The sequence below is a fragment of the Melozone crissalis genome, unplaced genomic scaffold (genome assembly GCF_028551555.1).
Source record: "Melozone crissalis strain CALT ecotype California unplaced genomic scaffold, PUWL_Pcris_2 ptg000023l_1, whole genome shotgun sequence".
Classification (NCBI taxonomy): Eukaryota; Metazoa; Chordata; class Aves; order Passeriformes; family Passerellidae; genus Melozone; species Melozone crissalis.
In genome coordinates, this window is record NW_026535801.1 from 8,568,947 (window position 1) to 8,595,171 (window position 26,225).

Sequence of the window (26,225 nt, forward strand, 5' to 3'; positions counted from 1 at the left end):
TTTTTAATTATAAATAGAAATTTGAGTGTTGCAGGATGTTGTTATTTTTCAACTTATTTGGTATCTAGCCCAATGGAAAATCTATCCCAAGACTGCTGGTTATTAACTGAAATCTTAAAACATCATTATTACAGTATTCACACATACTTCTGTCCTATTTATCATCATCATATTTTCAAACCACCCAACAACTCAACACTGTTTCCTTATTAAAGTCAGCCTAGTGTACTAAAGACACAACAGCCATTTGCTCTTTTTAAGTAGAGCTGGTTCCCCTCTGCAGACTATTCCACAGAGGACTGTTCTTTGATGTACCCCTTTTTGATTTCTTTTAAGCATGGGAGAGTAGAAAAACAAAGATAATTTCCAATATGTTGGCACCATCTGCAAAGAATTCTATTAAAGCACAAAATTTAAGGGGTTTTTTGGTTTTTATATTTTCAAGGGTAGTGTTAGCAGTATGATGTTGGTTCAGAAGTCAGGTAAGGTCTGTGGTTGGCAACTACAATTCTTTTATTGTACATATGTTACTGAGCATTGAACACTTGTTTATGTAGGCACGGATTTAAGAATAACACCACAAAATCAAAAGGCTAAACTGCTGACCTGTACTGAGAAACAGGCCTGGTGAGTGTGTCTACTCCTATAACTAAGCTGAGAAAAGGGGAAAAAAACTGCCATTATAAGAGAAGAAGCATAAATTTAGTTATAAATTATGGTTACAGAACTAGATAATATTTCCTTTAAGGTCCAAAGCACTGGAAAACCCAGGTTCCCTGTGTGCATGCATGGGGAAATATTTAGAGTCTGCCTTATGCAAGTGGTTTATCTGTAAGAAAACTTAATAAAGCTGTACTGATTCAAACAGTTCTCTTAGCAAAAAAAAATTATGTAATTCAGAATTATATTTCAGAATAAAAAATTATACATTTAAATGCAGATGACAACCTACCCAAAAGAGAGCAAGTTTCAGCAAACAGTGACCAGGAAAGAGTGAACAGGGAAAGCCAGTGTGAGCTATGACTTTAAGCAATGGTTTTTGCCAGATTTCATTCCTGCTAGCATCAGAATTTTCTCCCAGAGAAGATTTAAGCGATAAAAAGGTAAATTGAACATTGTCTTTCTTCATCTCATAAGGGCAGTTTTCTACAGTTCTTAGCAACAGAAAAAAACAAAAAATATACATTTCCAGAACTTGCACATATCCAAAAAGAAAAAGGCGGAGAACAAAGAGGGAGAACAAAACCTAATAAAAGCTAGAACATGACTTTGTAGTAAACAATAGAATATAACGTGCAATAGTGCAATTTCTCCTTTGCTGCTCCAAGAGGAGGCCCCGGCAGACAGTCCCGTGCATCCGGCATCCCTCGGCGGTGTCACGCCCAGCTGCGAGCCTGCCGGGCCCCGCCGGGCTTCGGGGCCGCCGCGCTGGGGCCGGGCTCGGCCCGCCCCCTGCCCGCCTGCCGCAGCTTCTGGTCCCAGCGCTGCGGGGAAACGAACGGCGTTAGCACGGAGAGGCACAGGGACCGCCTGAGAGACTGCAGAAATTACCTGAGAGACTGCAGAAATTACCTGAGAGACTGCACAGGGATTACCTGAGAGATGGCACAGGGGTTACCTGAGAGATGGCACAGGGACTACCTGAGAGACTGCAGAAATTACCTGAGAGATGGCACAGGGGTTACCTGAGAGACTGCACAGGGACTACCTGAGAGATGGCACAGAGGTTACCTGAGAGATGGCACAGAGGTTACCTGAGAGATGGCACAGGGATTACCTGAGAGATTGCAGGGATTACCTGAGAGACTGCACAGGGATTACCTGAGAGATGGCACAGGGACTACCTGAGAGATAGCACAGAGAGTTACAGAAATTAACAGAGATCTTACAGAAATTACCAGAGAGTTACAGAAATTACCAGAGAGCTTGCAGAAATTAACAGAGAATTACCGAAATTATCAGGGAGGTTACAGAAATTAACAGAGAGTTACAGAAATTAACAAAGAGCTCCCAGGAATTAACAGTGTTACAGAAGTTACCTGAGAGTCACAGGGATTACCAGAGAGTCACAGAAATTAACAGAGAGCTCACAGAAATTACCAGAGAGTTACAGAAATTACCAGAGAGCTTACAGAAATTAACAGAGATCTTGCAGGAATTACCAGAGAGCTACAGAAATTACCAGAGTGTCAGAACCCAGGACATCCCTCTGGCTGCCCAGGATGGCTCAAGCCCCTGCCAGAGAACTCAGAGACCTTGGCACAGAGCCCAAGACCCCTGTGCCTTTGATTATGATGCATGCAAAAAATTACCGACCTTTTATGAGGATTTTCAAGTCACAAAAGTTTAAGTAGAATGATAGTTAATTTGTTGCAGGGTGAAAAGTAGAATTTTCAGGTTTTTAGAATGGGGGCTTGGGATCCCAAGATGGAGGAATTTGGGCATGCCTTGTCCTTCTTTCTCCTTCTTCCTAGCCTCCATCTTTTGGGTGATGGTGGCACTTTTGGATTGGTTTAAGGTAGGAACACACTGTCTAACATAGGTGATAGGTATTGGAACATCACTGTAAATAAAGTACACGTAGTTTTTAGTATAAAAAGACAACACCACCCTGAAGGTGGGCAGTGTGCCACTGACTGACCTGCTGAATGGACCTGAGCAGACCAGGAAAAGAATGTTATAGATTACAGCAAATAAACAACTTGAGAACCAGAACAGAAGAATCCTGACTCCTTCAGCTGCCAGGCTGGGAAAAGAGACTCTCTGACACATCTTGGGGTCAGCCAGGACCATAGAGATCATCGAGACCAGAGATGCTACAAAAATTACTAGAGAGCTCACAGGAATTACCAGAGTTACAGAAATTACCAGACAGGCTACAGTGTTGCCCTGTTCTTCTAAGCCTTCTGATGTTTATATTCTTGTAATGAACTTTCTCACACGCTTTTCTGGAAATAATTGTTTTCTTACATTCTTTTCTGGAGGAGGAGAAGTTTGATGGACTCTTGGTTTGTCCAGTGTCATTGGAGAGGTGGCACTGTCATCCTTCAATCCACTGTCACTTTTGGAAATCTAGAAATGCTGGAGTCAGAATTACACTGCCCCTCTTTTACCTTAGAGATTGCAGTGTTGGCATCATTTTATTTTGTGTCCTAGAGTAACACTACAGAAATTACCAGAGAGGCTACAGATACACCTGTTCAAAAGTTTCACACAGAAAATGTGTTCACAAACAGCAGCAAAAGCTGCTATTGCTGTTTCCACCATGTCACCTGACTGTGTTGGGCTCAAGGGTGTAATGAGAGCTTACTGGGAAAAGTCCCCATTTAAATGTTAAACATTTTAAAGTTCCCACTTTTTAACAGGGAAATTGTTTCCTGGCTTTCCTGCAGCCTCTGGGAATGAAGGGTCTGATCCAAACTTCAGCACAAGGGGGACTCACCTTCTAAATAATAAAATTTAAATGAAGCCACTCATGTGGTTTTTGGGGGAAGCAGGAGGAAAAAAAAGTTAAGGGGTTTTTGTTAATTAAAAAAAAAAAAATATTTTTGCAGGCAATAGAAATTACAGTAAAAACAACAACAATAAAAAGACATAATAAATGTAGTTTGCACAACTGTTGATGCTCTTGGAAAGGAAGATGATGATAAGAAGTGGGTGGTGATGTGGCAGGGTCCTCAACACCCCCAGGCTGGGTGTGAGGGCAGAGGCAGCAAGCTACAGACAATTAGGAAGGAAGTGAGAAAGCATGTTCCCCCAAAAAATTCCAACAAATAATGTTATCACCCAAGAGCTGAAACTGAGCAGAAGTCAGCCCATGGCAGCAAAATGATATTTTCTCAGTGCCACTGGATTTCCCAGGGCTCTGCCAAATCAAACAACAACTTGAAATAAGATCCCTGTATCTTTCACTCCTGTAATCTCCACTGACGTGAGAAATGTGTACAGAAAACCTTGCTTTTATAAACACAACAGCATTTTCCTGCCAGTGATCCTGACACTGATGAAGAAAGTGCTGAGTGGAAGAGAAGACTGGTTTGCACAGGCAAAACCACTATGGCAAATGTATGGCTGAGAAATTATGTTAAAATAAGAATATTCAGTGTAAAGTGACACTCCTGACAATGTCAAAACTACTGACACGTTGCAGTGCATCAGAACATAAAAAGGAAATCCTTCCAGAACCTGGAAGGCATTAGAAAACATTTAAGTAAAAAAAAAACCAAAATATATTTTCATATAGAGAGTTGGGGGTGGTCAGCCTGGAGAAGGGTTCAGGGAGATCTTAGAGGACCTTCCAATACCTAAAGGGGCTACAACAGAGATGGGGAAGGACTTTTTACAAGAGCATTTAATGACAGGACAAGGGGCAATGGCTTTAAAGTGACAGAGATTAGATTAGATCAGATTAGATTAGATTATATAAAATATAGGGAAGAAATTCTTGGCTGTGAGGGTGGTGAGGCCCTGGCAGAGGTTGCCCAGAGAAGCTGTGGCTGCCCCATCCCTGGAAGTGCCCAAGCCCAGGTTGGATGGGGCCTGGTACAGCCTGGTCTAGTGGAAAGTGTCCCTGCCCATGACATGGTCTGAAAAACATTTGCAAACCCCCCTGGTCTGTTTGGTTTTTTAAAATTCATATGACAACCCCAACTAAGCAGGTATGTGTTGTGGAACACACAGCTTGCTACAGAGTTAAAAGTCCCCTGCTATTTGCTTTTTTGAGACAGAGCTTTTGACTACTGTTACAACAGGATACTTTGGGGTAATTCAATGTATCCCTTTAATTTACTCAGCATGCTGTTCTAAGTAATAAAGCAAATAACAGACCAAGTTGGTTTTTGATACATGATATTGATTAACTGGAGGCAGCACACAAATTTTCTTCCCTTATTTTGAAAAGACAGGTAGATGTTTTATGGTACCCACAACATTTGGCTTCTGGTGAGGTATTTTCTTACCTTTATTTTTTTACCAAGACGTTCCTTCCACTTCTCAGCTATGGAGCCTTCCACCAAGAGTAACCTATACAACAGAGACAAATCCATCAAGAGGCTATACAACCCAGCACACACAAAACTAAAATCTCTGTGCCTGTAGAGAGACTTGCCCTCCCTGAAGACCAAGTTTTCCTTCCTTTTGGCTCTCACTTTGAGCTTTATGACAGGAGAACAGCTGAGGACAGCACAGGAGGAGTTACCTGGAGCGCTCCTCATCCTCGTAGCCCATAATGATGTATTCCTCATTGGCACTGAGGGGGGGACACAGGCAGCCAGAATTCGTATGGAGGTTTACAGTGTCCTTTGGGATGTTGACCAGGGAAGATTTCAGGATCTCCTTCACTTCCACTACTGCAGTGACATCGTGGCATTTAGTCTTCACCTCCTTCACTTTAGCGCGGATGACTGGGGAAAGCCACAAAGAGCATTGTTAGCAGCAGCAGATAATGCAGGTCACTCCCCAGCTGCTCTTGGTGACCCCTGGCATTACTCTTTTGCATGGTCCCTCATCAGAAGTTAGCTGAACTCCTGCAATGTCTCTGCCTCCATCTCTTCACTACTTCACCCTCCACCAAGGAGGTCCAGGTAGCTCAGTGTGTCCCTTAATAATATGGTCAGGAGCAGGACTTATGTACCCATTGGATTTATGTCCTGCTTAAGTTGGGCTTTGACTTCCTTCCTTTTTTCTTCACCCTTTTTATGTTAAATACATTAAATCTATTTCTTGTGTGCTCTCCCTCTCCCTTGAGCTGTGACTGTTCCCTCTCTGACTACCTGCAGTACAGATGAGCATAATTTATCACTCTGAACCTTACACAGAAAGGGAATGTGCATTAAAACCTCTCATATCACTACTTCTGCTGGATGACAGCTCCTTGCCTTTTCTATTCTCTCCAGTGACCCAGCACTAATCTGCTCTGCTCTTTCTGAACTTCAAATGCTCCTGATCTTGACCCAATGACCTCTCTAATTGTTTCCTCTCTTGGCCTCTCTTTTTGCTTCAAGTTGCACAGGAGGAAAGGTTGCCTTTCAAAGGCAAAGATTTTCATTCTCTCAGGGTGACCAGTGAACTGATACCACATACAAATGCAAAGCCAACCCAGAGGTCATGCTCTAGAGAATGCCACATCATTCAAAGAGTCCCTTGCCACACTATAAATGGGAGATAGCCCAAATTCCAAATGTCTCCTGCGTGGAAAAGGTAATAGAGAAGAAAGAAAACCATGGACTTGCACATCTCCTCCCCATAACAGCCATTACCCAGCATGTCTTGCAGGCACATTAAATACAGTTGCCAACAAACACCAACTTGTGCATCTAGTATGCACAGCTTACCCCAAGTGATTCCCTTTCTCAAAACCTTTTAAGATCCAAAAATAAAATATTATTTTAGTTTGGAGATATTTCAAATGCCTTTTGAAACCTATTTAATTTCAGAATTGAGAAAATGGACAGGAGCATGCTCAATGACTCTGCCATATGCAGTTTCTGACTAGAGAATAGTCATTCTAATTTTTTTAAAAGCAAATCCAACAAAACTACATCAAACTATTGACCAAAAAAGTGTTTGAATACAGCTGCAATTTTTTAGCTTTTAATAGCAAACTACTTTTAAAATAAGATTATCTGATTCTAGCTTTATAAATGTGCAATCCTAATAAGTATTATACAATTACTCCAATTTAAATAAAGCCTTAATGCTGGCTGACCCTAAAGCTCTCCATCTGATTAATGGGAAAAAAGGAAGTACTGCATATTGATAAAGCTTTATAAAATAAGGGCTTGTTACCCTTGTAAAATCATTGCTCAGGCCTGCAACTTTGGCTAAGCAGAAAAGGACTGTGGGAAAGTGACTGAGCTGAATTAGGGGTAGAAAAAGAAGTTACATAACCATGATGTGCTCACCTTGTGGTGTAGGGTGGTTGGTTGGATTATGTTTGTAATGGTTTAAAACTAATAAAGTTTTAACTTTAAGTTTGTAACTGATACAGCTGATACAGATACTTTAAGTTCATAACTGATTAAGGCTTAACTGCTTAAAAAGGCCTGGTTTTTACAATTAGGAAGGACTCAATTGTTCAGTCCCTGTGATGTGTATTTAGTGACTTCATTGGCCTAATTTGCTTGAAACAAGCAGTATGAAGAAAAACATGAGCCTGGAGCTGTGATATGCCTGAAGAGCAGGCCATGTGCACTTTTACAGGTGTTACTGACAGCCTAACACAGCTGGCAAGATGCTCACTGCTGGCTTTGAGACACCAGAAGGAAAAGAACCTGTCAGATCTCATGGAGAGCTAGTGGGCATGAAAGCTGCTACAAACATGCCCTTCTGCAAAAGCTGAGGGTACTGGCAATCACAGAGGCAGCTCAGGCACAGCAGCCCACAATGCCATTTCTGTTGCATCACTGTTCACACCAGACAAGTACACAAACCCCAAATGCCTGCACTAAAACTGAAATAGCCAAGATACCCTTGTACTAACATATCAAGCTAATCCCCTCCATCCTTCTAATTTGGAAATGGTCCAATCTACACCTTCCTCCTGCAATAAGCAATATTGGGTTAGCAGCAGTAACAGTGAAGTTTTTAGGCTTTTTTAATGAGAAGTTGCCCCTTGCTGCAGGTTTAGAAGGGCTGGGAGCTGGCAGTGCAGCTGCTCTCACCATAGTTGTAGTTGTTCCGTAGGTAGGTCTTCTGGGTAGCTTTCACTGGCTTGCACTTGCAGCGCTCTACAGAAACAAAAAGCTTTGTTTAGAAAGAAAAAAAACATGTATTCAGTGACAATCTTCCCAAAACCTGGAGCTCACACAGTGTGGGAATTGGATTCATAGAAAATAAACCCAATAAATAAATTTGATGGTTTTGCTCATTGACCGCCCCATACACTGAAGTACACAAGATACTATTCTTAACATTATTATTATAATAATTAATGCACATAAATTTATCTTATACCTTTACCTTTTTTAGATAATGTGTAAAACTTGATCTTTTAAACAAGTCATCCAACTATGATCTATCACCTGTTTTAATTTGATCTGTTAAATCTTGTTAAGCCAAGAAACACTTATAGTGTATTGTAATTAGGAAATAGTTGGCTTCTGATTAGACCCAGGTAAAATAAAACAGACTAAATTGCAAGACAAGAACACAGCCTCACATTTCCTTCAGTTTTAAGGCAGTATTGGCTTATTTTATGAATTTTAGAATGTATTTTGTTAGTCTAGTTCTATCTCTAAATTATTGACACACCCATGTTCTTATTGAAGAACATCCTAGTCACCCTCATGCTTTTTAAATTTACTTTTATAAAAACTGTACAAAATGCTGCATTATTCCTAATCACTATTTAGAGATACAGAAACTAACACAAAAGTTATTTGATTGGGATGGTGTGAATTATAACATCTTGTATTGTCTCACCCTTCTCATGGGACTGAAAATGGAACAAAAGTTTTTAAAACACCTCTCAGTTACCCCATCTCTAAGTCAGAAAAGGGTTAAATCAAAAAACACCTAACAAAAATTTCACTGAACTGACTTGCTTATTACGGTGAAACACTAAAAACCACAGGGCATTCCTGGCCTGTTCTGCTGGGAGATGAGGAACTGCCCATGAGACCTTAAATATTTTTTAGGAGAACAACCTGACATACTGAAATTAAAAAAATAAAAACCAAAAACAAACCACAGCACAACAACAAAGACACACAGACTTTGAGACAGGAGTGACAAAACCATGATTTTAAGCCAATTCAATGTTCAATTCTGTGCTCATAGGTGCTGTAATTCCATCCTTGCAATGCTGCTCTCTCTTCTGTGCTGGACTTAAGGAATGCCCTCCTTTCTGTTCCTTTTATCATACAGACCATAACAGAGACACAGAAAGAAAATATTGTGGCAGTGCATGACTGAACATTTTTTTGAGTATTATCAGGTCAGTATCTCAGTTGAGCAAACTGGGATATTCTGGCCAGCAAGCATTCACACAATATTTAGCACTGGAAGGGACCTTTAAAGGCCACCTAGTCCAACCCCCTTGCAAATAAGCAGGGACATCTTCAACTGGATCAGGTTGCTGAGAGGCCCATCCAATCCACCACGAGGAATGGTGTAAATTTTACACAATTTTATTATGACCCAGAAGCCCAAGTTTAATGAAAAGAGAGAATTTCTTAGCCCTTGTGGCCAGAAGCACAGCCTTCAAAAAAACAACACAAATGAGCACTGTCAGAGCAGCATTTCCAAAGGTGCAGATGCCAGACAGCTGGGAACTCTAAGAGAGGTAAAAACATTTTCATTAGTGCCCAGGGAATGCTAATGCTGAACTCCAGAGCCACAGTGGTGTTCATTAACACCACTGGTATTTCAGGTCTGGTTGTTCTACTGCAAATATTTACTTTTTATTTTACACCAGTGTCTAAGTGTGGTTTGGTGGAGTAATTTCAAACAGCAGATCCCAGTATTACATGTGCATGTGCATCTATTTTGACATTTGATTTGGCATAAATGGAAGTAGATTTAATGCAGTTTATTTCTATGCACCATCATTCTAAGTATCAATGCATATAAGCTAGTGGTTTAGTTAAATCTAACATGAAGAGTCTGAAAAATAACTTTTATTTGATTATATAAGATTCCTGCATATTAAAAAAAAATTAAAATTGATGGAATCATTATTTTCCATTGGAAGAATTTTTGTAGTTGAAAATACCAAAAAAATACAGGAAAGAGGAAAACATTTCAAAAGAAAAGTATATTATTTCCTTGAATTTCAAACACATCCTCAGCAATCTATATATAGAGCCCTACAGACTTTAACTTTTCTACATGTTTGTGTTAAAACAACAAAAGCAGAGAAGGGAAGTGATTTCTGGCTTCCCTTCTGCCTTTGTGAGCTCATGGATACTGCAGGCCACATGACAGCTGCCTTGGAGCAGAGAATAAAAGATGTGCTCCTGTGATCCACACTCACACAAGCACTTTAGCACTCAAGTCCAGCAAGTGGCACATTATAATGTTCTCCTGCTCTGCAGAACTTTGCACTGTGTCCCAGGTAAAATAAAATAGGCTAAATTGCAAGACAAGAACACAGCCTCACATTTCCTTCAGTTTTAAGGCAGTATTATTTTATTAATTTTAGAATATATTTTGTTAGTCTATTTCTAAATTATTGACATGCTCATATGTCATGTTCATACTGAAGTGTTGGAGAATTTTGCTCAGAAATGGCTTATAGAGTTTTGTTCAGACATGCCATAATCACATACAGCTGATGGAAAAGTAAAAGGCAGCTGTGAGGAGCAAATTCTCAAGCCTGTTTCTGTAAACAACAAGGTTCTCAGGCACATTTCTGTAAACAGCAGAAGTTCTCAGGTTGTTTTTTAATAACAAGTAAATATCTTGTCCTTGGATAAGTTATGGGAAAGCAAAAGTGACAAACATGGAGGCCTTGAGAACCATTCATATCAGGGTGAGAAAACAAATCTTGGTTTCAATAACAAACCACAGGTATTAGAAACAAAAGGAGGGATTAATGTTTAATCTGTAACCAATGATGAGCTCGGGTTTTGCAATATGTATGAGCTTAATTAACACTGTTATAAAATGTGCCTGGTGGATCAATACTTCGGAGTTCAATGCTGATCAAAGGATGGGATCGTCTCCCTTCGCTTCTACACTGAAGAACCTCCAAGTCACCCTCATGCTTTTTAAATTTACATTTAAAAGAACTGTACAAAATGCTGCATTATTCCTAATCACTATTTAGAGATTCTGAAACTAACACAAAAGTCATTTGCCAAGGTCAGTTACAAAGTTAGAGCCATTCCTCTCTCCCAGCTCCTGGTACAGTGATTTTCCAAGGAAGGCAAATGTTGGCCTTCCCCCAGGGAGTGGAAACACCCACAAAAGGTGGCTATAAAAATGTACTGCATCACCTGATGCTGAGGGAAAATCCCATCCTACCTGACAGCCTCCTCAGAAGCTGCCAGGATTAGCACAAGAGCCCTGACACCACAACAATGCCATGTCCCCAGCACAGAGACAGGCAGCAGAGGCTCCCACTGGCTTTGGCTGAGATCACAGCTAGCCATTAAATCTTCTTTTCAAGTAAATACAGGACTACAAACTGCTCAAAGTCTCTGTCTCTGAAAACTTCACTCTGTCAATGCCAAAAGACACAGAGAGAATGGTTTTCCCCATGGATTGCTACCAAGAAACATCTGTGCCATCTTAAATATATGTGTATGCATGATGGAAAACCTGGCTGTAATCCTGACCTATACAGGCACTCAAACCTGGCAAACACCTCCCAGGTCAACAAAGGATATAAAATAAACACTCTAGAACATTTTCTAAGAGACTTGAGGAGCATGTGATGAAGCAGAAAACAATGGACTTCACTGCCAACAGAGGTAAAAAAGGTCTCCAAAAAAACCTCCATGCAGACTGAGAGGGAAGGTTTTGCCAGCAGACACTGACAGGGAAAAAAGGTGTCTCAAATAGGGATAACCTATGAGTACTGCTCCCTGTGACCTTGCACAGCAGCACAAACAATAAGATGCAGAAAGCACAAAGCTGAGAATGATATTACTTAAAAAAAAAACCACATCAATTTGCTACTTGCAAAACAAACAAACAAAACTGCTCTAAATTTACTTTACTGAACACATAAACAAAGCCATTTTAAAACATGGCCTTTTAGGTGGTCCAACTGTGTTTGTCAGTTCAGACAGACATAGCACACTGAACTAGAAATCATGTTTGAACAGTAAAAGCAGATATTGCAGCAGCAATTTTTCTGTACATCCTTAGTCTATTTTCTAGATGGGATTTTTTTTTAGGTCTGGTTTTGTTTTCAGCCATCAAAAAGCATCACAACAGGAACAATGTCACTGAAATTTCCTCTTCCACTGCAGGGTCACTCACTGGAATTACATGCCTATGGACAGGCAGCAGTAAAGATATGCCTCATAGTTTTGATTTAAGGTGACAATGAGAGCACACAGCTTTGCTTCATGCTCAGAGTGAAGCTTGTATTCTCTCTGTACAGTCCACATGGTGCATGAAATCCCAGCTTTCTCAATGCCACACAACTGAAAATGGCTTCAAACTAAGAAGACACTAACATTAGTAACAAATATCTTTAGCAAGTCCTCCAGACATGGTGCCATGCTCAAGACAATTTAAAGCAAAGCCTGTTAAGGGGCTTGCTTTTATGAGGTTTTTTTAACTGTACCTGGGCTTCTAGAGGGTATGCACTGTGATTTAAAAAACATTTTGCACAAATATAGCTGCTTTCACATTAGGACCTACTGATTAAAATTTTAAACTGTATTATAAACTGGGTATTACTAACACCTTTTTGCAGTTTGGTCACAGAGCTTAATGCTGAAATTATATCTATAGGTACCTAATGTTAGGTTCAACACCTTTTAGGTGAACATCAGTGCACACTGTAGCTCATCAGCACCTCTGCAGAAGGAAAGACATGGAGGTCAATGCTAGGGATTCCAAGTCTCAATTTCTTGACAAAGATCTAAGAGGAGAACTTTGGATGGAATCATAATAAAATTCAAGGAAATCTACAGTCATTGGCTTGCTTTAGCAAAAGATTCACATTGCTATAATTATTAGCCACCATCCTGGGCTTTGCTTCTTTGCATTGGCAAGAAGTGGTAATGCTCAAGGGGTTTTATTCAGTTCCAGCAAAACCAAAACAGCAATAAAAAGCAACAAGGGACTTGCTGGAATAAAACCAGTCTCAGAAGGTGCCACCCTCAACCTCCTCAGGCTAAAGGGAGCACTGCCATTATCTACAAACAGTACTGAATTTCATTTGAAAACTTTAAGGTCAAAATGAACCATTATCTTCGCTGGTTTTGCCCAGGGAAAAATCAATTTAATGACTATTCTCTCTGTTCAAGACAAAACTTTAAATAAAATAAGCACAGCCCTCCTGCTTTGATGGACATTTTGAGGCTGACCAGCCCCCAAATCTCACCTCCCCATGGAATGCAAAAGCAAAATCTGCAGTATTCTCAGTCAAGACTAAGTATTTATCACTTAGTACCCCTCTTAATCAAATATTTAAAGGATTTGAAAGTATACAGCTTATTATACAATTTTATAAAAATTATTAGACAGTTTTATTACTTATTATACAGTTTTATAAAAATGTACTTACCAATGCCAGCACCTCTACAGTTGCCGTTATTAGAATCCATAGGGAAATCTGCCATGGATTTGTAAAATATGTAAAAAAATGTTAGTATTTTTAATACTGGATTATTTCACTACACATACATGACAATGTTTTCTCTTTCTGTAATATTTAGTACGTGGAAACTTAATAACTTCATTAATAAACAGTTTGCAATATTCTAGACGTCATTCCAGTAAAGTTGACACAATGTCTTACCCACATTTCACCTGAATCCAGCATATCATGTTAAATGCTGAAGCAGACTAAATATCCCATTTCCATTGCTACAGACTGCTAAGGGTTGACATTTATGCCATGAATTTTGATCACCTACAGAAAACACGTGTAGTGTTTGCATTTAATTAGATGATGAAGGAGAAATTACTTTGGGGGATTTTTTTGGTTACTGAGGAAATCAAATCAACCAACCACAATCACACTGTTGAAGCAAATGCCAAAATAAATGTTTCAGACCTTCCCCTCAGTTTAAAAACACACTGATTACTCTGAAGGACAGATAAGGAACAGAAGTTTAAACAGGCACTCTGCCCAAAGAAATGCTTTCAGACACGTTCATAAGTGGACGGTGTCCCAGATTAGTAAAATGCATAATTTCAAACCTATTTATTAAATCACACCATTTGATGGGTTTATACACATATTTAATCATGAAAAACAAGTATGTTCATGCATATAACCTTGAATGAGCCAAGGACAAAATAAATGCAAGAGGAACAAGAACTGGGAGAGATGCAGGACACTTCATTAGAATGGCACATAAAATGGAAAAACAAATGAGCTTTCAAAGAAAAAAACTCGTCTGTAATTTTGCACCTTTATTCATTTATGCTGCTCTTCCAATTCTGGAATCTGTTATCCTACAATCAATTTCTTAGATTCTTACATAGTCATGGAGGTAATACTGCTGCCTTTGCAGTGTAGAACAAATGTAACAAAAGCTCCTCTCTTGCAGCCTGAGCTGTAAGGTTTTGGCTGTAAGACAGCCCAGGACACTCCTGATACTCAGTACTCACGATGACTTCAGATGTGTGGATTAAATTATAAGGGCCAAGTATATATATGTGTGTGTGTAAATATATTTATACTTTTATATTTATATAATCACAAATTCTGTAATACCTGTTTACAAGAAAAATAATATGACTTAGCTAACCTTCTAATTTTGCCATCTTTGTAAAAAAAAAAGAAATTAAATCTCCACTTAATGAATACTTATACTACTCAAAGCAACATGAAACTTCATTTACATAAATGAGGATGGAGCTAAATCACAGTCAGGGCAAGAGTAAAGCTGAAAAACAACTAATTCCCTTACATAATAATTAACTTTAAAAAAAATTGAGACTTCAGGAATAATTATTCTAGCCAACATAAAGAACAAAGGGTATAGAACACAGCAAAGGAAGATTCAATAGATGCTTTTTTATATTCAGTATCCTGTTGCAAATAAAACATCAGGTCCATTTTCTTGCAAAGAAAGTTCCAAACTACCACAAGATCTTTGCTTATAGAAGAAAAAAACTGAATATTTTTACGGAGCCAATCTGATCTTTGCAATCAGGTACTTCCACAGAACCTTCTAATCTTCACCACGCTGCCTTGTAACAAGTCAAACTATCCAAGCTGATTCTTTCATGTTTGATTTTGATTATTCACCTGAGTTATTCTCAATGCATTAAGAACACATTTTATATTGCATCAAATGCACTCTAGAATTCCAGGATGTGATGGAAGAGGAATTGAAATGGTTTCCCTCTTGCAAATGGTAAACAAAAGGACAACCACATTTCTCATTCTGCCCCTCCTGGGCCAATTATATCTTGTTCATTCAGCCAAGCTGTAGCATTAAATCTACAATTCCTTCTGATGTGGTAAAAGCATAGAGAGAGGTCTATGGTATGATAATCCTCCCATCTGCCCCAAGTACAGACAAAACATCTGCAGAACCCTCCAGCCACAGAGAGATGGCCATTCAGGCCTATCTGTGTACCTAGGGCTGGCCTCAGACGTTTCCCCACTCTGGGCACCCAAAATCCCTGCAGAGAAAGCTCTCAGGATTCACTGCCCCTGCAGAGAAAGCTCTCTAGATTCACTGCCCCTCTCACTCAGCTGCTTTGGCCACCTTCTCAGGTCTTCTAAAAGGCTATCTGCATATGACCAAGCCAACGGCTTTCATGTGACCCAGCAAGCAAAAATTCCTACCAAAATAGGTATTTCGGGGACAGTTTGTTCATACCTTCAAAGCACATTGCCCATTGTATCAAAATTGTTACTGGAGACAGAAAAAAATTCATCATGGAGAAGACAAGAGAAGTATCACATTAAATGCTTACCATCTCCCATCCACAGAAGGAAAAAGAAGCTCTGAAGTGCACAGTCCCTACCTAAATTAAGGATGGATCCAAACAGACACGACTTTGTGGTTCTTGAGCAAACCTAGTCCAATCCACATTCAAATTGCACCTCAAAATAAACCAGAGCCCAGTAAAGGGTTCACAGCCTTCCCTGGCCCACGTGGAGTACAATGCCCACAAGTATTGGCTGAGGAACTTCCTTGGAGCTCACACCAACACAGGAGAACCAGTGAGCACTTGGTATGGGCAGTATAAACATGCAAACAAGCATGGAACTGACCTGCTTTACCAGATGTCCCCACACACTCTCAGGTACACAACTTATTTTTAACCAAATTACAGCACACCACAGCCTCGAGGCATCTGCTAACTCTGCACTGCCAGTCACCTGTCCCACCCCAAACCAGAATTCCCAATGAATTAGCTCTGTGTGCAGCCAGAGGAATTCAGACACTGAGTGCAGAGCATCCAGGAGTGAAGTGCCTCCTGCTTGTGTGCCTGCACAAAGGCAGCAGGGCAGGGGTGAACAGGTACCCCTACATCAGCTCACAGCTCATTTCTGGACTTGGGAGGGCTTGGGCCAGGCAAGGGTTGACCCTGCCTTGGTGTTTATCCTTTCCAATGCACTCATGCCTATGCAGGGATGACTGGTTTCTACAGATGGACAGGAGCATGGGCTTGGAGACCCCTGCCACTCAGTGACACCTTTCTGGAAACCCTTCTCATTTCTCTGACCCTTTTCCCAGTTAAACTCATACAGTCTGGTCCCTGCTTACCCACCAGACAGGAGATTGGAAGAGGGTCCAGGCCAGGCCTGCCACCAGCTACTGGTCAGGTCTCAGTGTGTGTGAGCACCCACCCAGCCCCTGTCCCCAGCACTCTCATGGACAGAGGCCTCTCTCCACCATGGTGAGACCTTCAGATGCAACACGGACAGAAGGAGGGGGGGAAAAAAAGCTATTTAAAATCCCCCAAACAACTGACTTCCTATTATTCCATGTCTCTTCATGGGCAAACTCTCTGCCAAGTTCTGTCTATGCAAAGCAATCTTTCCGAAATAAATACCTGCCAGTGATGGTTAGCTGGATCCCCAACGAGGGGAACACTATCCAAAAGTTTCCTATTAAATTTTGTTTAGGAACAGGGGACAAATCCAAACTGTTTTTTCCAGTATGCCATCCTAATTAATTTCTTTTCAGAGGGATTCTATATTTAAAAAAAACCCCAAACAAAACACTAACAAGGAGAGCTAAATGAAACCACTTACACAGTAAGTGTACAAAATAACAATGCCTGCAACCACAGATTTAGATGAGAGGTTTGGAACAGAGAAACAACCTGGCAATACCTAGTTTTGAGCAAATATCTTTCCTATACCACTGATTAAATAAATAAAAATGTTAAAAGGCAGAGGAAGGCAAAAAATTACACAATCCTGATTGTCATTGTGATTAAAGAATATGGCCCAGCTATTACTGAAGCCACTGCAGGCACTGTACTCCAAAGAACTAAACCATAGCCAGTGGCTGCTGCTTGGGCACCTTCTTCAGATTGAGATATCTGTGAGCCCTATTAATTAAGAAACCCTTCCATAATGCATGAATTCACTGTCATTCACTTCAGTTATTAATACAGAGAGGATCTTTGCTAAGTTGGTTGCAGAAACATGCATGGAAAGCCAAGTGATAGGAAAATTTATTCTAGTTAACATTTAATACAAAGAACTCAAACTCCAAGTTGTAGAGCAGGCAGCAACATGGCTGTTCCACATGACATTCTATTCCTCATAACAAATCCCACCAGGTTTTGATGACATTTAATGGCCCAGGTATTGATTAAATGCTTAGACTGTAAAATCCAGGGGACTCAGCCTACAAAGGCAGCTGAACTCTAGTGAGCCTAACACCATTGGTAGTATCTTCATTACTAAGATTTAAATTCCCTTCTCTACTTCTCCTGTCCTGTTTCAGGCTTGAAGCTTGTAATAATTTTGTTATTTAACTCTGAGAAATGAGGCTGCTCCCAAGTTTCAGGTAAAGACCTAAATAAATCCCAACTTTATAAACTATAACCTGGGCACAACTGCCTGTGCTCAGCACAGTGTGTAACACTCCCCCAGCACTGTCCTGCACATCAGCTGCTCTAAGTACATCTAGGTAAAAAGTCAGAATAAATTTGATCTGGAGCTTGGAAACCACTGTTTTGGATATTAAGGTAAAAAAACAATCATGATAAATGGCTTGTTCACTTGTCTTTTAAGCCTGCAATGCCAAATTAACATACTGGGTTACTATGAACTCATCCAGACAGACATGGAGGACTTGGGCCACATAGAGAAATCGTGGGTTCACATATGATTTAAGAAAATAGGTGTCCAGCCTGTGAATAATGTACAATTTTATTTAATGTTTAAGAGCTAGTATTTTAAAATAAAAAAATAAGTTCAAGTTCTCCTTAGACATCTTCTGATAGTTTGGATGTTAACTACACAAGGTTGATATCTTGTGATGTGGCTTCCCTTTTCTCCAACATCTTATGAACAGGCCAACACCCCTTCAAGCTATGTTCTTATCTACGTAAGATAAGGTGAGACAACCTGCCTGACAGATCTGACTTCCAATATGCACAGTACCCATCACACTGCTCTGGTTTTGTTGCTAGCTCCCTCTTCAAAACAGGAATAAACATTTCACTTGAGACATAAACACTCTGCTAGGCAGTAGCAACCACATGTTAAAGATGCTTTTTTAGTCAGCATCCCCATGTCAACACTTGCCACTTATTACCTGCAAAACTAAAGACAAGGTCATGCCTCTGAAATTCTAGATTTGAGACAATTTTCTCTCTCAGCAGTTCCTGTGCTTCACAGACCTAAGGAAGTTTGACAGGGCCCTGAATGAGGAAAGCAGATAATGTGATAGATTGGAGGAAGAATAAGCAAATACATGTGAAGAATGAAATACATGGAGTAAGTGAACAGCACCTCCCAGAGATGTAACACAGCTTGTACTAATGTCTGCACACAGAACCACTTTCACCTCCAAAAAGGAAAGGACAGGGGTGTGGGATACATGCCATAGGAGACTTCAAACAGCATGCACTAATCTGACACCCAGGGTGTTAATGTATTGCCAATGCTCTTTCATCCTCCATCCTGGATGATGATTTGTTGGATCCTCCACAAAAAGCCAAATTATTCAGTATCACACTCACCTCCAGAACACCCACACCATGCCTGCTGCATCCCTCTGCTTTCTGGCTGTAAAGGAACCCAGATGTTTCCCAAAGAGAATGAAAAATCAAGAAACATACACTTCCCACATGTTTTAAACCAGTTTCTGTAACTTGAGGAACTTGAGACCTCCCAATCAGCACTCCCACTCAGGTTTTAGAGACCAGCACAAGCCCAGGGGGTGTGCACAGCTATTCCTCTAACTGAGCCCAAAACACAGCACTGCTGTCAGCTTTCTCCACCACACACAAAGCAGCCCCCTGGTGCTGTTTCAGGAAGGGTCTGGATCTTCCTCACACCTAGACTCAGATGAAGACAGGTCCTAGAAGATGTCTGTGGTGGGCTGTGCTTCAACAGCTGAAAGTAAACTTCTTACTGAGATTTATCACAGATTTTACCAACCACAGTTCCTCCATACTTGGCAACAGCCACAAGCTACTGGGAATATAACTGATGGAAATTGGGCTTGTGAACTCAGTCCCTGCTCTGACAAGGACAAACACTGACTACATCATCCCTAAGACTCTCTCATGGAAGGGACAAGACAAATGTTCTAATGGTCACCAGAACATTAGAACAATAATGTAGAAATATGCAGAAACCTCAAGAGGAAAGGAAACAGCAGAATCCCGTTACAGGTAGCAAAAGAATGAAAGCAAAAACAAGATTTCACTTCTGAAGAATACAAAAAGCCCCTTCTACAACAGAAAGCCACAAAACAATGGATTATACTTCTGCCCACTCTATTAGGTGTAGTTTACAGACAGCAGAAGGCTCTAGAATGCTTAGGAGATAAATTAAAGCAAATAAGAGCAAGGATTCTGCACACTACTCGTCAAGCAGTTGGTTATTTGTGTCTCCTACTGAGCTGCAATCCTTTATTTGGAGAATTGGTTTGAAAGTGTTCACCTTACCTCTTGCTAGAACAGGAATCCTTCCCTCTGCTTTCTAAAAGAACAGTTTTATTCCCTCAAGAAGGATTCTTTCAGTCTGGTGCATAATGCACCAGTTCAAAATATTCAGCCCAGAAATGAGAATGTCATCAGGTTCTCATTCACTGAAAGAGAGTTTTCATGGATCTGGCCCTGGAATCCCTCAAAGAGGTTATTGTACTGCTGAGGTCCTCAGCAATAGGTAACTCGGGGGCGATTTCAGCCAAGCTTCCTCCCTCCAGATTTGAATGTGATTGCTTTCAAATCGCTGCAGACCTGCCAAACCTTGAGCCATTTTTAAGGTGGTTTTGAAAGCACCTCAATGCTGCAGAGAAAGGTGCTTGGTGTTCAAAACCACATCTCTCCCCAAAACTAGCCCAGCAGGACTGCAGGGCTTAGAGAGCAGCAGCTGATGGCAAAAATAGATGGTTATGTTCATGGGCTGGGGAAAAAAAGTAGGAAAAGGCAAGGGGGAAGCAGCTAGAAGTTAGAAATAGAGTAATAACTGGAGATATGAGGGTATGGAGGTTTCAGGAGGTGCAGAGGGTAAGAGAATAGAGTCAGAGATGGATTAGGGTTTGTCTGGCCTGTAAATAAATGGAGACAGAGAGAGCAGCTTACCTGGGAAGGCTGAGCTGGGGAGCACGGTCAGGAAACTGAAGCGTGAGATTTTGTTAGGAGAAGAAAACAGGAATTTGGCATTACTGGCAGAGGGATACATAAAGCATTTAGTAGTGGGACAGAAGCACAGTAAAATACTGTGCTGAGCACAGCATGAAAAATCCCCCTTTCATTCCCAGGCCACTGCTGGGGGAGGACAGAGAGGTGAGATCCACTGCCTGTCAGTGAGCTCCCAAAACCCAGCACTGCAGCTGTGGGCACTGAAGGAGACAGGCAGCAGCACAACAAGCTCCTGGGGTGCATGGATGCTGCTCTGACCCCCCTGGGTCTGCTCTCCCACCCCAGTACTGCTCTCCCAGTCCTCTGATGGAGAGGTCTGGCAGAGCAAGCAGCACTGAAACTTTGCAGCAGAGAAAATGGTAGCCTGGTCCCACCGGCAGCAAATGCTTTCCTGAAAATACACAGGAACTGTAGGCACTTTGTAAAAGGTCAGAGCTCACTCGTGATAACCACCCACCAGCTTGCTTTTAATTTCCTGTTCAATAGCCCCTTGTATTCAATATCTCTGTGGAGCTCAGCTCACCACGTTGGAGGGGTGTCCTGCCAACTCCTCCAGCTCAAAGGCAGCTGTGACAAGAGCAGGATCCCTGAGGCACAGCAGGTTTGTAGCATGGTCTGAGCAGTCAGCAGTCCTCACCTGACTGTGCAGAGATGCTCCTGCCTCGGAGAGTGGTGCTGGATGGCAGCCAGACACCCAGCACCAGCCACCCTGAGGGATCACAGTGAGCTCAGCTGGTGAAACAGGATGCAGAGAGAAAGCTGAGCAGCTCCAGCAGCCCCTCTGAGGCCACAGTGGTCACACAGCATCAGGCTCGGGTGCAGGATGCAGCGTTTGGCTGGCTTCAGGGATGTTGGGAACAAAACACAAGGGAAGGCTGCACTTTGCTGCACTCTGCACCTGGCTGTAGATCTAGAGCCCAGGGACCTGCTGGGGAACCTGTGCTGTAACTGTACCTTCGGTGCTAACCACTGAGATGAGCATGTTTTCTCCCCTCCAGCTGTGCATGTGCCACCACGGGCAAAGAAGTAGCTGGGGTGTCCCCGGCCCCTCAGCTCCTGCCTGGGGCTCCTCTGGGCACTGATCTTTCCCAAAAGCTGTGGAGTGCTGGCGCTGTGTGAGAAGGGAGCAACCTGTTTGGGGAAGGAGCGGCTGAAGAGGAGCAGAGAGGAGCGGGGGCAGAGGGGGAACCGGCAGCCGGGGGCCTGCCCCTCACTTGTGGGGGCTCTTCATTCTGTGCCAGCAAGCGCTGCCGATGGATCTCCGGTAGAAGAGCGGTACGGAAACGTTTCCCATTCGTGTGCAACGAGGGCTGCAACTCCCACACTCGGTGGCGGGGCTGTCACTCGTCACACACACTCTGTGCCCAACAGCAAAACTTTTCCAGCAGCGACGCGGCTGCTAAAGGCAGAGAGAAGACAGCGAAAGAGCGGAGGGCAGAGCAGAGAGAATCCGAGCGAGCGGCCGGAGGGGAGGCAGGGCTCCCGGGCTGCCCTCCCCGCCCGCCCGCCGCCCATTGTCCCCGCTCCGGTGCCGGTCCCCGCGCACTCACCCGCGCCCTCGGCGGTGACGATGGCCTCGGGGGAGATGCAGACCCCGCGGTCGTACACGGGCAGCTCGTCGCAGGCCAGGCTGTCGGGCCAGGCGTGGCTGTAGCGGACCAGGACGGGCTCGCAGCCGGCGCGGGCGCGCTCGCAGACGGACTTGCAGGGCTTGATGGGCTCGTGCTGGAAGTCGATGGTGCAGATGGGCGCGTACATGGCGCACAGGAAGAACAGCAGGTCGGGGCTGCAGTTGGTGCCCAGCAGCCCCTCGAACTGCTCCATGGCCAGCACGGCGTTGGCCTGCGTGCTGTGGTGCAGGTGGTTCGGCATCTTGGTCATGTTCCAGGGCAGCGGCTTGCAGAGCGGGATGCGCACCGGCTCGCAGGCCGCCCCCCGGGCCGCGGGCGGCCGCCCCAGCAGCAGCAGCCCGGCCAGGGCCAGCAGCGGCAGCCCCCGCCTCATGCCGCCCGGCCCGACGGTAAGCGAGGGGCCGAGCGGGCGCGGCGCGGCGCGGGGGCGGCTCCGCCCGCCCTGGCCCGGCCCCGCGGGCGCGCACCGGGGCCCGCCCCTCCGCCCCGCAGCCCGGCCCCGAACAAAGGAGAGCGGCCCTGCGCTGGGGAGGGGGCTCGCCCGCTGGGAAGAACCCGAGAGGAGACATTTCTCTCTCAAGCGAGAGCTTGAATTCTCCCCGAAGTAAAAGCCTTGCTGGGAGCCTGAACACCATTTCAGACCAATCTATCAGAGTTACATTCTTGTCTTTTAACAAACGCCTCTTTTTTTGTTTGTTTTTTGCACGCACTATGCTGGGTACAAATGCTTAAGCAGGAGGTGCACGCAAAAAGCGTGGCACATAGACATAGAGATGGGGGAACGGTTTTAGAGGAGAGTAATAATGTTGAGAGGCCTAAAAATGACGGAGATTCAGCTCAGCAGCTGGGGATGCTTTCTTTACAGAAGGTTAAAAAATTGAAGAGGCTGGATACTGTTTAAGATACCTCGCAAAAGGAGGTCTGACTTGATAAAAAAAATGTGCCCTCATATAATCATAGAATCACAGAACAGTTTGAGTTGGAAAGGACCTTAAAGATAATCTAGTTCCAACCCCCTGCCATGGACAGGGACATCTTCCACTGGACCAGGTTGCACAGAGAACACAAGCTGATATTTATTAGCTGAGTAAGTTCTTTCCAGTTATAAATATATGAGCAACTGCTCGATCCACATTTATTATTCCAGCTTCTGCCCCTAAATCAAACCTGTGAGTAGAAACACACCTACCACAAGCCAGTGCTCAGAAACCAGACCAAAAATGTGAACAAGCTGTGAAAGCAGCCATGGATACAGGCTCACAAACACAGGGTCCTAAGCCTAGAAGGCTTTTCTGAAGTTTTTCACTTTATGACTGCAGATGAAACCTTAATCCCTTTAACCCAGCTGCTGATGTCCTTGTTCCAGCAAAGGCACATGCCAACCAAACAAGGAGTTGTGATATGGCCAGTGGAGTACAGGTACCTTTTATTTGCCCACCACTGCAGGTGCTGATTTCAAAGACCCAAATCTTGTTCCCTGCACTCCTACAAGAAAATTTGGGCCTCAAAGGGAGGCAGAAATGTTCACACACATGTGCATGTGATAGCCTTAGGAGGCATCAGTCAGGCTGCCCATGATCCTGTACCTGCATCCAGGCTTGCCAAGTAGCCATGAGGGCAAAGGAAAGGGAAAGGGCTTTACCTGCAAAGGGAAGCTTGCTCCTCTGCAGAGGGAATTAGAGAGAACTGGGTTCACTTATCCTCTTAGCTCTTCAAATTTAGTCCTAGCAAAGCCTCAGGCCTGAGTTTTCCCTAGCAGTGTAAAAGAATACATGTTTAAAAACCATGTGGTGTAATAAAAACCTTACACAGGTGGTTGGAACTGAATACACTCTGACCTTACCTGACAATAGTGAGTGTGAGACCAGTGCATCCCCGAGAGTGAGTCCAGAGAAACGGGCCAGAGCAATGCAAAGCACCTATTGACATGAATTAACATATTTTCTACTTCACTATTAAATTCTCCCATCTCTGGGTTTTTTTTTTCCAGATTGATAATTGATAATTACATAAATCAGCTTTAAAAGCATTTCCTGTGTTTTGCAGGAAAAAGCATTGATAATAGTGAATATTCCTATGCCTGCAATAAGACTATGAAGTCCATAAGCTTAATTTTTTAGTCCCAAGTCTAGAAGATTACATGAGATGACCTTGTACTTCTTTACTCAAAGAGTAAAATTACTGAAAATTCTTTCAGAACAGCAAATGCTGGCATCCCCATGAGATCGCAAACATTAAAACACATTCCTATACAAACTGGCTTCACATGTCCCAGTGCTGGTGTGAACATTGATACCTCCCATGCATTGAGCTGGCAGAGCACTGCCCACTTGCCCTGCTGGCAAGCTCCTGGTGCAGCTGGTGCCTGGGAGAGGATGGGCTGCTGGCAGGATTGGGGCTGCTGGCCTGCAGGGCTGTCTGCATTCATTACCTCTTCATGCTTCCACTATAAATCAGCTTATACGAGGTGGTAAAAATTCACCTCTGGCTGGAACTAGGCAGTCTGATTACTGACCTGAAACATTGCTACTTTAACCAAACATTTACACCCCCCTGTGTCTGCCAAGGTAGTTTCTGTTATACAGAACCACTATGGCCAGCCTTGACACATTTTTTTTAACAGAGGAGGAGTCTGGTAAAGCAGAAAAAGAGACAGTGAAGAGGAGGGCAGTGGTTTCATGCTATCAGAATGCAGCTACAGTGCTGTGCTCTGCAGGTGGAGTTACACTAGAAGGAAAACAAAATGGCTAGAGGAAAAGAGCAAACTACCAACCTACCTCTGTCTTCACATGCAGTTGCTGCACAACACCAATGCTGCTAATTGGAACTATAATGTGTGTGCATACTGAAAATGGTGACTAGGGAGTTTGTATGTTAGCTGAGAAAGCATGTGCTGTGGTACCTGAAATTTTCCACTAGTCTCAAAATACAAAGTAGCTTTTACTCTGGGTGCTACCACAGTGCTGTCAGGAATTTCACCCCCTTCTCTTCCACCACTTCCGTAAGATTTATGAAGAAAAAATCTCTTCCGACAGCTTCCATAACAAGGGCAGTGCCAAAACTCTTGAGGCTGGGTTATGACAACAATCAAATTCCTTATCTTGGACAACTCCAAAAGAGTTTAGTCAAATTATGGTATCATCATTCTGTCAACTTGATGTCATGCATGACCAGCAAGAATTTCTTAATAAAAGTGGTCCCAGGCAGCAGCAGACTGAGATCAGTACTGATTGCCTGTGAGTTTCGTGGTACACTTTGGGGGGTTGGTACAAACCTATACATTTAAAGAATCATAATACAGCCCATAGTATCACACAAAGTCATTTCCTAGAATAAACAAGAACTCAGTGGGGTTGAGGCCTAGGGCAGGGATTTGCTTCTAGAGTAGCTCATACAAAAATTACAGAAAAAGTTGTTGGTTGTTTTATTATTATTATTATCATTAGTGTTGTTATTCCCCACAAGAATCACAGTAACCTACAACACTGCATAGTGCCTGAGGTCCAACTTACTCATCCATAACCCCAAAAAACCCCAACTTGGTTACCTTGGAGTGCCATGAGGATGGATTTCAGCAGGAGGTGTCAGGATAACCCTCACAGCTCTGGGGACGGCCAACCAACTTTATTTGGGGATACAGAAACAGAGCAGAACGAGGAGGGCTGCAGAGGAAATAAAAAGGGATTGTGGGGTTTGTTGTTTCACCTTTTCCCAAAAGGAAGCCAAGTAAGGAACTGCTTCCAGACACCTGGCATTAATTTATTTCTTTGTTGTTTTTTTCTTTACACAGTATCTATTCCCCCACCCACCCCTTGTTTTTCTCTTGCAAGAGGCAGATAAACAGCAACAGGCTTAAGAAGCAAGAGCTGGCTTTCTGAGATGCTTTGATGTCCAGCTCCACTGTTAGAACTGGAAAACTTCATGGTTTGAAATACAGAAATACATGTATTTCAAATCTAAGCTGGAACTATGCTACTGGATAGAAATATAGAAATACAACCTCACTGAAAAAATAAAACTGAAATCTGAAGCTTTCTTTGCAATCGTAAGAAACACAAAATAGTAAGAAATACAGGTTTGGTCAAGATTATCCTGCTGCAGTCAAGGCAGTCCCAAGTGAATTTGTCAGTATCAGTTCTATCCTGAAGTGTTAGTCTCCCTTTAGAGATA

The 26,225-nt window shown here is 42.7% G+C and overlaps 1 protein-coding gene across 1 annotated transcript; it reads right to left on the reverse strand.

Moving 5' to 3' along the window:
* Positions 1 to 1,376: 1,376 nt before the first annotated feature.
* On the reverse strand, positions 1,377 to 22,428 carry FRZB (frizzled related protein). The gene is made up of 6 exons (XM_054278154.1): positions 21,975 to 22,428; positions 13,187 to 13,234; positions 7,662 to 7,727; positions 5,198 to 5,402; positions 4,959 to 5,022; positions 1,377 to 1,484 (listed from the first exon to the last, which is right to left on the reverse strand). Exons 1-6 carry the CDS (start codon positions 22,426 to 22,428, stop codon positions 1,377 to 1,379), a joined length of 945 nt encoding a protein of 314 aa, XP_054134129.1.
* Between the last annotated feature and the right edge of the window lie 3,797 nt (positions 22,429 to 26,225).

What these genes read in the sequence shown, in the direction of transcription:
- FRZB (XM_054278154.1), bottom strand. Translation starts at nt 22,428, where the DNA reads ATGAGGCGGGGGCTGCCGCTGCTGGCCCTGGCCGGGCTGCTGCTGCTG. An exon ending in CTGTAGAGGTGCTGGCATTG is followed by an intron (nt 7,728 to 13,186) that starts GTAAGTACATTT and finishes TTGTTTCTGTAG; the next exon opens with AGCGCTGCAAGTGCAAGCCA. An exon ending in GAGGATGAGGAGCGCTCCAG is followed by an intron (nt 5,023 to 5,197) that starts GTAACTCCTCCT and finishes TCTGTTGTATAG; the next exon opens with GTTACTCTTGGTGGAAGGCT.